At 39.2% G+C, this 12,554-nt stretch overlaps 1 protein-coding gene across 1 annotated transcript; it reads right to left on the bottom strand.

The window, feature by feature from the left end:
• Positions 1–3,423: 3,423 nt before the first annotated feature.
• On the bottom strand, positions 3,424–12,316 carry LOC134199618 (uncharacterized). The gene is made up of 2 exons (XM_062670865.1): positions 11,536–12,316; positions 3,424–5,641 (listed from the first exon to the last, which is right to left on the bottom strand). The coding sequence occupies exon 2, from the start codon at positions 4,814–4,816 to the stop codon at positions 3,824–3,826; it is 993 nt and encodes a 330-aa protein (XP_062526849.1). The 5' UTR covers positions 4,817–5,641; positions 11,536–12,316; the 3' UTR covers positions 3,424–3,823.
• Positions 12,317–12,554: the final 238 nt, after the last annotated feature.

Genomic DNA, 12,554 nt, shown 5'->3' with positions numbered 1-12,554 from the left:
AACACTTTAAAACACTTCACAAACACTTTAAAATTCTCAATTCGCTTCTTCCGCTTCGCTTCAGGTGATCCGTTCGTTGTTTCGCTTCGAGTGTTTCCGATTACTAACTGACTTCATGCCATCTCTGCAACGCTCTTATAGCCTACATCCCTAGAATTACCGAGAATATCCCAAAAGTCGAGTATTGTGTGTTTCCGCTATCTGACAATAGACGGCGTTGTGCTTCTCGAGCGTTCTAGATGCTACTAGATCCTTCAATATTCGTTAGACTATTCGGCGATAGATTGCGTACTCTTACCGGCGTAACAATATAAAAAAAGCTCTGTAACGTCACTTCGTATAAGGCTTCGATTACTTTTGATGACTTATTTACCTGCTGTTAAATGGTAAATGGTGCTCACGTAATATTGAATTATATATACATCTCGTCTTGAATCATGTGGTTCAAGTCCCAATTATACTGTACAACAGACGGTCATCGTGCTCCAAACTAGGATTTTCTGTACTATGTGAATTAGACACTGATATATATATTTTGTTATGTAGTAACGGACATAGCCCAAACGATTGCGACGTTGAAGTGGCAGTGGGCAGGGTACATTGCTCGTAGAACGAATGGCCGTTGGAGCCAGAAAGTTTTTGAGTGACGATCGCGTACCGGAATACGTAGCGTGGTTAGGCCTCCCACAACATGTACGGGCGGATGTTAGTGGGGATCCGCTGGATGCAAGCAACGCGGGACCGGTCGTTGTGGCGAGCCTTGGGGAGGCATCTCTAGCAGTGGACGTCTGTGGGTTGAAAAACTAGATTATATTTTGGTATGGTAATGGTAGTAAAATATAATACTTTGTGTTTCCATTTCGATGTATCAATACTCAATTAGCAAGTTTTTTTTTTTAAACGCGAAAACATCTCGCTTTTCACTTGCTGTCAATGATTAAAGCTATCAATATTGTTTAAAAGTAGAGGGGGAAGAGGTCGACCGAAAAAGACATGGATGGAGTGTGTGAACGACGATATGAGAGAGAGAGGAGTGAGTGTTGAAATGACAGCAGATAGAAGAGAATGGAAGAGAAAAATTCGCTGTACCGAGTCCACCTAGTAGGATAAGGTGGAGAAAAAGAAGAAGAATGTTATGTTTTGATTTTAGAAGTAAAAGTGCGATAAGCGTTTGAATTTCGGCATATCATATATAAGTTAAATGCGTTTAAATAAATACACATGTAGGTATCAAGATTATATTATATAAATAATAGAAGTAATTATTGAGATTTGCTCGTTCGTACTTTTAAACTTTTCATTTTGTTTCATTTGGAGGCACAAGTCACCGTGCTATAAAGCCACGAATTATGTTCACCGTCCTACTCACTATTATCCGAATCAGTGGATCGTGAATTCGCATTCTTATGTAAAACGGTTTCTGAAGGCGTTAGGGAAGATGATTGTATACTGCACAAGCTATAATAATGTCAAGACGTAGCTTCGCAAATGACTGAAATGAATCAAAAATCTAGATGACTGACCTCGTCTCATATTGCTGTACTTTTTTTTTAAAAGCTAACATGGGTGGATTAGCGTACGGGCTAGCTGGTGTTCAGTGATCACTGGAGTCCGTGGACATCAACCACGGCCATGCTACCCCTATCATGGGACATGAATTCTGAGTATCAGTTTTTCACCACACTTCAAAATAAAACGTAAACTGCGTCAAGCTTGCTGTCCTTACTGCACCACCGACTCAGTCGATTTCGGTTTTGTTAACGACATGGATGATAATTCTGTTAATTCCAGGTGTAGATTGCAGATGAAATCCTAAACAGCCACCTTTTTAATTACCTATATAGACAGTGTCCCACACGGCCCACCCGATTAATTATTAAGATTGGTTAATAAGTAAGCACTATCACTCATGGATATCAGCAATGCCAGGGGCACAGTCAAGTCGCTCCCTACCGCTAAGTACTTTTCAGAAGCCTCGTTTGAAGAAAGCCCGAGAAGGGGAGTTCACTCCAAAGCCGGATGGCACGTGGCCAAAAACTCTGGAAACGCGCTCTTCGAGCCTCCCCTTGGGACATCAATTCGATCCTACAATACCAAGCGGATTGCTTCGCTTCAAAAATATTCAAAAAGAAGAGAAGAAGAAAGCTACCGGTGAAATACATTGCAGCATTTATTATTTGGTATAGAGCTAACCTTATTAAGTAAACTGCGTATTCACACCACGCGTTTCAATCTCGCGGGTGTTGATTCGGCGCCATTTCCCGAACGCAACGATTGATCAAAATGGCCGACCGGCGGGAAACCGATTTAACGTTTATTTCGATTAATTCGTGCGAAGCGTTCGTTTGTAGCGATTTCAGCGAGATTGAATGAATTCTTTTACGATTCTCCTTTCACGTTTAAAAATTGCATGTTGTCACGGAGACCTATTTTAAGATAATCTTCTTGATAACGTTTTTTATGTTGCTAGTCTATCTAACAGTGACTGGCAGGCTACGAAGAAGGCTGTAATGATGCTTAACGATTTTTTTTTTTTTTTTTTTTTATTGCTTAGATGTGTGGACGAGCTCACAGGCCACCTGATGTTAAGTGGTTACTGGAGCCCATAGACATCTACAACGTAAATGCGCCACACACCTTGAGATATAGTTCTAAGGTCTCAGTATAGTCACAACGGCTGCCCCACCCTTCAAACCGAAACGCATTACTGCTTCACGGCAGAAATAGGCGGGGCGGTGGTACCTACCCGTGCGGACTCATAAGAGGTCCTACCACCAGTAATTACGCAAATTATAATTTTGCGGGTTTCATTTTTATTACACGATGTTATTCCTTCACCGTGGAAGTCAATCGTGAACATTTGTTGAGTACGTATTTCATTAGAAAAATTGGTACCCGCCTGCGGGATTCGAACACCGGTGCATCGCTTCAACACGAATGCATCGGACGTCTTATCCGTTAGGCCACGACGACTTCAAAGGCTTTTGTTTCAAGCTTTTGTTTCAAGGTTATCAACTTCGTCACGAATACGCTACAGCACATTCTTTTGATTATTGTCTCTTTTACAGTTAATAATATTCGATTTTTAGTTTATGATCTTGGAGGAGGAACTGGGGCGCTTTTTTTTCGTAGATTATTTTTTGGGCACTTGCCAAGAGTGAGCAATGGAAAAGAGAAGCCTATCTACAGACATGTTAGACGGAGAGAGGTACATGTACTAAAGAGAAAAAAAAGATGTGTGGTGTCGTGGGACACCGGATAGGAATGAAGTTCCTTATTATAAAAATATTAATTTTAAGTTCTATTCGAGGTATAAAGAATATAACTTATATATAACTGGAGGTTTCGCAACAACCCACGGTCATTCAGCAACGTGCGAACTTATTATGGTACACTTCGTTCACGATTGTTTGCATAAGAGTTATTGTACTGCGCAAACGAGCTGTTATAGCGGGATTCGCTACGTAGATTTTAAAAAATGAAATACGAAGTTATGGAGGTCCGACGACAGTCACGCGCACTGATTTAGGAGGATAGGAGAAGACTTGACCGCTCGGGTCGAAAGATCGTACAAGACTGTCCGTTTGCGGGGCGGACGGAACAGGAGAGCTCGGGAATGCTGATCGTGCAGCTTGGTCAGCCAAATAGTATTCATACTAGGGTTATAACACCTCCCCCCATGGGAAAATAAACTTAGGGGCTTGATCCTCTAAGTTTATTGATTTGGAAATGATGCAGTGGATCTGGAAGAGGATTTAGTAGATTTGGTAGGGGATGCCGTTATTATAGGGGTTGATGAAGAGAAGGCGAGGGTGCCGTGGTTCTAGAGGTTACGGCGAGTCTTGGGTAATGGAGTATTTTGTGCTTCTGGATTTGGAATGGGTTGTTCTGGATTGTTTACGATGATCATTGGGATCTCTGTGCGATCGTGAGCGTCGTTGGGCTTATTTATTTTATAATAGCGATACAGTTTACATAAAGATACAATAATTAGGATTAGAATTAGAAATAACACAAAGGAGGAATAATGTGCGCCATATTTTGTAAAATGATTAGGGTGTTTAATTATTTTATCTAGTTCTGGAATTAAATTTGAATTGTTTTCTAATAGATGGTTAAGTAAGTTAAGGTCAAGTTGGTTTAGTTTAATGTGGGGCACGTTATTCTCGGCTTCTTTGAATTTAGCAAAGTTACAACATGAATCATTTAATATGTTAAAATCTAACTTAATAGTAGGATGACTTATATTAAGGACATTAGAATTGGGAAATAGTCGGGTATCTTTACAGAAACCTTTACATGTTATCGGGATAGTTACGATTCCCGTGCCTGATATAATATAGTCTTTTATCTCTAGGTTCTTACAATCGATTGACAGTTTACTTGGTTTGGATTGAACAAATATCCATTTATTGTTATCGAGTGGTTCCCACACATCTATGATTCCGTGGATAAATTTAGTTTTACATAGAGTTGGCAAGGTGGTAATGGCTTTAGAAACTAATTCGCTTCCACAGGATGGATTGGCGTTTGTAGAGAGAATTTTTACAATGTTGCAAATGTAGTATACATAATTGATTGATTTACATTGGCTTAGGGATCTTAAATTACTATATCGGGTTTTGTCCTTACTTATAACTAGGTACTTCTCATTCGGAATTACGGTGCTGAAGGAGTTTATGTTTGTAGCGTTATGAGGTACAGGTAATGGGATGCAGAGGTATACATTGAATTCTTGAGGTTCTACCAACGGAATTTGTAAAACGAACATGATCTTATTGTTAAAGAAATAACTTATAACATTAGAAATTTTCATTAAAGTATGTATGTGTTTTAAATCGAGACTCGTGGCTAATTCTAAGTCGCTAGGTAAGTGTCGGTGATTCTCGACAAGTTCTTGGTGTAATTGAGACGGCGTTAGAATAGATGGATGTATAATATTTAATTTACTAAAAAGAATGGAATTTGTAATATCTTCCAATTGGAAGGACAAACATAAGAGGGCAGTTTCTAGATTGCTAAATACGATATTGAATTGGGAACTGATTAATATATTACTAGATGTTCGCGATAAGTTTTTCAATTGAGTGGAAAGCTTTTCGATAGCCACGTTGAGTTTTTCTTCATTTTCTTTTATGACATTGAAAGTTTCATTGAACGTTTGTATAGTTGATTTGGTTACAAGAATTTGTTCCTAGTTAATGAAGCTAGCCTCTTTTGTTCGTTTTGGATATTATTTATGGCGTTTTTATATTTCAAAGCATCATCTTCGTCCAGGGTACCGAAAATTGATTTCATTGCTATGCCGATGCCGCTTATCCAAGCGCGCTTTGCTCTATTATTCATTAGATGTGATATAGAAGAATATTCTTTCAAAAGGTCTAAATAACGAGTTTGTAAGGGGTGGATCATACTTTGGCATTCTGAATTGTCAGTTTTTCTGATTTGCCTGCAGAGGGTTTTTACTGTTTCAAGTGTTTGAAATATGTTTTCGACATAGGGTTTAATTCGGGATATGTCTACAGGAATTAGTACATTTAAGTGACCATTTGCTAGTTTTGTTTTTCCGACGTGATGGAAATATATACCTGGACTGGAAGAGATCTGAGTAACGATTTGCGGAGTTGTGCAACTTGATGCTCTGGAAATGGACGATTCGTGTTTATAGATTTAGAGATTAATTTATGTGTTAGTAACGACGCAGCGGTGCTTAATTAATTAAGGGATTAGTAGGAAATAGGATGACATAGCAAAAGTCGTACGGGTTAGTAAGAGATGATAAAAATGTAACTAGTTAACTAAATTAATTAAAATTGAGTAGATATAGCTTACGACTAATATAGTTGATTTTAGAATATAGTAAACATGAGTAATGTAAATATTAAAAATAATGTAAAATATAAAAATTTTTTTTTTTTGAACTAATTGCTAGGATTGGCACTTGCCAGTTTTATTTCGTCAAAATGGTGCCTTACATGTCTCCTGTTTATTAATAGAGTGACATTGTTGTTGTTGTGAACTTGAATCACTTTATATGGGCCTTTCCATATTGGCGAGAGGGCTTTTCGAAGTCTTAAATGGTTTTTTAGATAAACGAAGTCTCCAACCTTATATTTTATAGGACGAGTTTTGTTATCATAGTAGGATTTTGATCTGTCTTTGGATTTGTCGATGTTTTCGGCTGCTTTGGCCCAAGATTGTTTGAGACGATGTTGGAGCATTCTGACATAGTCAGGGTAAGTAGTAAGGTCTTGTTTATAAATGGAGTCAGGAATAAATGCCTTGTGGCCGAATAATAATTCGTATGGGGAGAAGTTGGTAGTGGAGTGAATGGCCGTATTATAGCTTAGCATTGCTGTGTAAACATATCGGGGCCAGTCATCTTGATTGTCGTTCACAAATGATTTTAGGTACTCTTTGAGTGTGGAATGGCTTCTCTCTAAAGCTCCTTGGGATTGGGGATGGTATGGCGTTGACCAAAGGTTTTTTATTTTCAGGAAGGAACAAGTGCTTTTGAAAAGGTCTGAAGTGAAGTTAGTGCCTTGGTCGGTGAAGATAGTATTAGGTATTCCGAAAAGGGATATGAAGTGGATCAAACAGTCTGTAGTTTCTTCAGCTGATACACTACGCAATGGGTAAGCTGCTGAATATTTAGTAAGGTCGTCTTGGAGTGTCATGACATATTTGAGTTTTGCTGTTCCTGATTCAGGTAAAGGTCCGACGATATCGAGTGAGACTCTTTGGAAAGGGCTAGTGGAAGTAGTAGTGATCTGCATCGGTGCTCGATTGCACCTTCTAAGGGCTTTGTTTTCTTGACATAGGGTACAATTTTTGATATAATTTTCGACATCGGATTTTATTCCCTTCCAATAGTATTTTTCTTTTATTCTGCTTAACATTCGGTTACCGCCTAAATGGCCAGCTATAGGAATATCGTGGTTTTCTTTTAGTATTTTCTTAATTTCACTAAGCGAGGGATATATGATGCTGTTATGATATATGTTAACGATTATGTTCGTGTTGTGGAATATATATACTAGGATATTGTAGATCTTGGCGAATGAGTGTGACTCGAAAGGGTTTTTGAAGTCTGGGATAGCAATTTCAGTTATAGGAGGATTCAGTGTTATTAAATGATTTCTAGTCGTTTTGAGAGTTTGAAATATTTCGGGATAGGAACAATTGTCGAAGTGGTGTACTTTGACGAACATGAGGTATGTTACTTTGTTGCCGAAAGGGACCTCTTCGAAGGAGTACAGTTGTTTTTCACGGTATAGTTTTTCGTCGGGATTGGAAAGGGTTTCCATTATTTCAGGAACATAGGGGTTGGATTCGTCCATGTCTATTGACGTCGGGACTAGTATCGTCTGGCAATGAGTTTTTAAGAGGTTCTGATTTTGGTCAATAACTTTAGTGTTGAATGTCGTATTCTTGTTAATCTCTTTTAAGAATTTGGAATAGTCGTCTTCTAGGATGTTGTCGGGGTTCGAGTTTGGGCTTTGTGGAGTCAGTGGGGTTGCTGTAGTGGGCAACGGTTCATGATCAATGGGATTTGGAATGTCATTAGAGTTAGTAGGATTGGTAGGATTAGTAGATTCAGAGGATTCAGCGGATTTAGATTGAAGTAGCATGTCATTGTCTCGTTCTAGTAGGTCGATACAGGGTAGTTCGTTACTGTCTTGGTCGGAAATAGCAGGAAGATTCACGGTAAGGTCCTCTAGCGTGATAGGACTGAATGGTAAGTTGTCATGATTTTCGTCAGGAGACAGAGGTTCTGGATTCAGAGTTTCATCAATGGGTTCAGAGGGAATTATTGGATTCACGGGATATCGAGAAAGAGCGTCGGCTGCTGAATTAAGTTTGCCTTTGCGGTAAATGATTTCGTAGTCGAACTCTTCGAGTTTAAGACGCCAGCGTTGCATTTTACTGCTTGGGTCTTTGTGGTTGAATAGCCACTTTAATGGTCTATGGTCAGTTATGATTTGGAATTTTCTGCCATAGAGGTATGGCCTAAAGGTTTTGCATCCGAACAATATTGCTAGTAATTCTTTTTCCGTGGTGCTGTAATGGACTTCGCTTCGGTTAAGTGTTCGAGAGGCAAACGCGATGGGTCTGTCTTTTCCGACAGGTCCTTGAGATAGTACGGATTCGACGGCATGATTTGATGCGTCACAGGTTAGAAGGAAAGGTTGGGAGAAATCGGGATAGGCGAGCACAGGGGCAGTAGTGAGTTTTTGTTTTAGGAGATCGAATGATATTTGTTGTTGGTTCTCCCAATTGAATGGTGTTTCTTTCTTTAGTAAAGAGGTAAGGGGTTTGGCAATTTTTGAAAAGTCGGGGATGAACCGGCGATAGTAGGAAACGAGACCAAGAAAAGACTTAATGTCTTTGGGATTAGAAGGCGTAGGGAATTCAACGACTGTTTTTATTTTATCTGGGTTAGGTTTGACTCCGTCGGTGGAGATTATGTGTCCTAAGTAAGCGACTTCTCGTCGCAGGAATTCGCACTTGTCAGGTTGTAGTTTGAGATTGAAGTTTCTGAGTCTCTGAAAGATCTCAGCGAGGTTTTGAATTTGAGTTTTTAAGTCAGAGGAATAGCAGACGATGTCATCTAAATATACGAAACAGCGTAGACCTTGTAAACCGGATAGAGCCGTGTTCATTAGGCGTTGGAAGGTAGAAGGGGCGTTTTTGAGTCCAAAGCTCATGCGTGCAAATTGGAAATGACCTTGAGGGACGCTGAAGGCTGTTTTTTCGGGTTGATTTACGAGAATTTGATGGAATCCGGAGGCTAAGTCTAAAGTGGAGAAGTATGTGCTTTTTCCTAATTGGTCTAGGATTTCTGTGATTTGGGGAATGGGATAGGTATCTCCAATAGTTATGTCATTCAGTTTTCTATAGTCTATAACTATACGCCACTTTTGTTGGCCTGATGCATCGAGTTTCTTTGGTACAACCCAAATAGGTGAGGACCAAGGGGATATTGAAGGTTCTATTATGCCTTGCTCTAACATATCATTAATCTGTTTGTCTACTTCCTTTTTATGGATCTCGGGGAATCTATAAGTTTTTGTGTGAATTGGAACTTCTGATGTGGTTTTAATATCGTGTTGAATAGCATTAGTATATGTTAGTTTTTCATTAGGAAGATGGAAGATGTCGGAGTAGTCTGTACAAAGTTCTAAAAGAGCAGAGGTTTCTTCGTTATTTAAATGAGATGTGCGTAGCATGCTTAATACTTGTTTTGTTCTCTGGATTGAATTCGTTTCGTTAGAATTAGTATAATTTATAATGTTGGATTTAGTATGGTGATGATTAGGGATAGTGTCAATGGGATCGAGTCTCAATTTCAAATTATTTCTTAAAGTTATATCGAATTCGGAGATGTTGACTACAGTGATGTTGGCTCTATTGTTTGCCTTTGTTTTTACGAGACAGTTAGCTACTAAGAGATCGTCAGAGATATTTTGATCTAGGATGAGGCCTTCTTTTAGTTCTGGATTGGAAATGGAACATTCTACGACGACTTCGGATCTAGCAGGTATAATGAGGGTTGGTTCATGAAATTGGAGTTTGAAGCTTAGGTCGCCAAGGGTGAGTATTTCTTTGGAGTAATCGATTTGGGAATTGAATGCGGAGAGGAAGTCGTTGCCTATTATTCCGTCATAAGGAAAATCTAGGTCTGGGATTAAATGGAACCGGTGTTGGGCTGATAGGATGTCGATTAGGATGTGGCCTAGGGAGTGTATTACATTCTCTGATGACCCTAAACCGTTGAACGTGATTACTTCTTTTGCGATTTTTGGCATTTTTTGAATAGATGTTGCCTTTATGAGACTGATTGATGCGCCACTGTCTATGAGTAGCTTGAACGGAACAGAGGATAGAGTTGTTTTTGTTTCGATGAATGGTAAGTGTTGTTTAGCAGGATTAGTAGTAATGTTGTATGTTTGCAGAATGGATTCAGTGGGTGACTTTGAATTTGATTGTTTAGATTTAGTAGATACAGTGGATTTTTGATTCATTGAATCGGATACAGAGGATACAGTGGATACAGTGAGTTTATATTGATTCGGCGAATCGGATACAGAGGATACAGAGGATACAGCGATTTTCTTTTGATTCGGTGAATCGGATACAGAGGATACAGAGGATACAGCGATTTTCTTTTGATTCGGTGAATCGGATACAGAGGATACAGAGGATTTCTTTTGATACAGTGAGATTGTTTTTGAATGATTGGTGTCGTTTTGAATTGGCACGAGAGAGTGTCTTGATGCTGGACTCTCGTGACACCGGCGGGAGTCCATTATGCGTTTAAATTTTCTCGTTTTGGAATTTCGTTATAGTCTACCGTGTCATATCCGTTTTGTTCGGTAATTAGGTTAACCTTCCTAAATTGATTAGGTGCTTGGTAGGAAGTGGAAGGACCAGGAATGGACTGGTTTTTGAATTTGTTATTATACTCTCTCTTTCTGCAGTTCTCGATCCTGTGACCCGGATTTTTGCAATAACGACACACTAAATTGGAATTGGTATTTTGTGGATTGTAACGCGGAGTCTGAGTGTTGTTGTATTGATTACGGTTTTCGCGAGACATGTTAGGATTATTTGATATTATTCTTCGCGGGCGTACGTGATCTATGGGCGCGTTGCGTCTATACAGAGTTTGTTGAATTTTCTCTTCGGATATAGCAAAGTTAATCGCTTCGTTCAGCGTACGGGGTGACTTACACCTAATGATGTTTGATATTCTCGGGTGTAGTCCCATTAGAAAGTGGTGAAGGGCTAACTCCTCCATCATTGCGACGCGGCCATGAATTTCTTTATTCTTTGTAGTGTTGAGCGAGATTTCCGTAAGAAGTTGGGATAACAGAGTTTCGATTTTAAGCGCATATTGACTAATGTTTTCGTTTGTCTGTTGCTTACTTTCCTGTAATTCTGTTAGTAAGTAGGAGTAATGCTTCCGTTCACTAAATTGTGTTTTAAGAAATGTTTTTAATTGTTCCCAGTTATTGAATTCCTTAATGGAGCATGCGATTTCAGCTCGACCTTGCAGTTGACATAGGATGTATTTGAAAACAATTGGTTTTTGAATTTTATTCGCGAGCTCGTAGGCGTTGTTGCAATTTATTAAAAATGAATTGAGGGTTTCCTTACTCCCATCGTATGGTTTAATGAATTTTAAAAGTATGCTTAGGTCTAGTTGCATTTGTGAGGACTTTTTGATTTTTTCTTTTTCGAATGAGTCAAGAGGCCTATCGTCTTCTGATTCAGAAGGTAGATCAACTTGGACTGGAAGCGACAAAGTTTCTTTCGGTACCTTGGAGTCCGACGGCATTGTAACAAATTTATTAAAGTTTTAAAATAGAAATAGGATTTGAATTAGGATGTAGAAAATATAACAATAGGTTTGGTTGAAACGATTAAGAACAAGGGTTGATTGTTTTGCTTTGAAATTATTGTCGGAAGTACTGCGGCGAATTCTTGATACGATTTGTTTATATTATAATATTGGAACAAAGAACGGCTTACTGTAACAATGTTGCGCAGGCGACGAATATTGTAGCTCGAAGTCTCAGCATTCCGGTGATAAGGCGATTGAGGCTCGGCTCGGGTTGACAGGAAACGGCCTGGTTGATGCTTGATTTTTTCGGAATGTGATGATGATGAGGAATTCTTCTTTCGGGATACGATGCTTTTTCTTTCAGGATACAGTGGTGTTTTCTTGTTTCAAGATACAGTGGTTTGTTTTCTTTCAGGATACAGTGATTTTTCTTTTCAGGATACAGTGTTTTTTTTTTTCTTTCTTTCAGGATACAGTGGTTTTTCTTCTTTCAGGATACAGTGATTTTTCTTCTTTGATTCAGTGGATATAGTATGTGGATACAGTGGTTGAGTCTTTTTTCAGGATACAGTGGTTGAGTCTTCTTTCAGGATACAGTGGTTGAGTCTTTTTGGATTCAGTGGATGTAGTATGGCGCGGACTGGTTCTGGACAGACTTAGTGATTTCTTTTTGTTTTCTTCAGGATACGGCGATGAGCTTTTCAAGTAGACGGAGACGATCCGAGGACCCGTGTTTTTGGATCCCTTAACGCTGCCACCAAAATGTTATAGCGGGATTCGCTACGTAGATTTTAAAAAATGAAATACGAAGTTATGGAGGTCCGACGACAGTCACGCGCACTGATTTAGGAGGATAGGAGAAGACTTGACCGCTCGGGTCGAAAGATCGTACAAGACTGTCCGTTTGCGGGGCGGACGGAACAGGAGAGCTCGGGAATGCTGATCGTGCAGCTTGGTTAGGGCTGTCAGCCAAATAGTATTCATACTAGGGTTATAACAGAGCGCTCTGAGATCGTGGTCAATGAATGATAAAAAATGTTATTTTTTTTACGTTATTACAAAGTTAAGTCGTACAGTATGTGCATTACAAATTTGTACGTTATTACAAAGTTAAGTCGTACACTGTGTGCATTACTAATAAAAATCTTACGTTACGGACGTTTTTTCCCGGTTAGGGTACCTCTCCGCATCGTCCCATAAGAAACAT

The sequence above is a fragment of the Bombyx mori genome, chromosome 11 (genome assembly GCF_030269925.1).
Source record: "Bombyx mori chromosome 11, ASM3026992v2".
Lineage (NCBI taxonomy): Eukaryota > Metazoa > Arthropoda > Insecta > Lepidoptera > Bombycidae > Bombyx > Bombyx mori.
The sequence above is the reverse complement of the archived record's forward strand: the minus strand, read 5'-3'. Positions and strand labels throughout refer to the sequence as shown.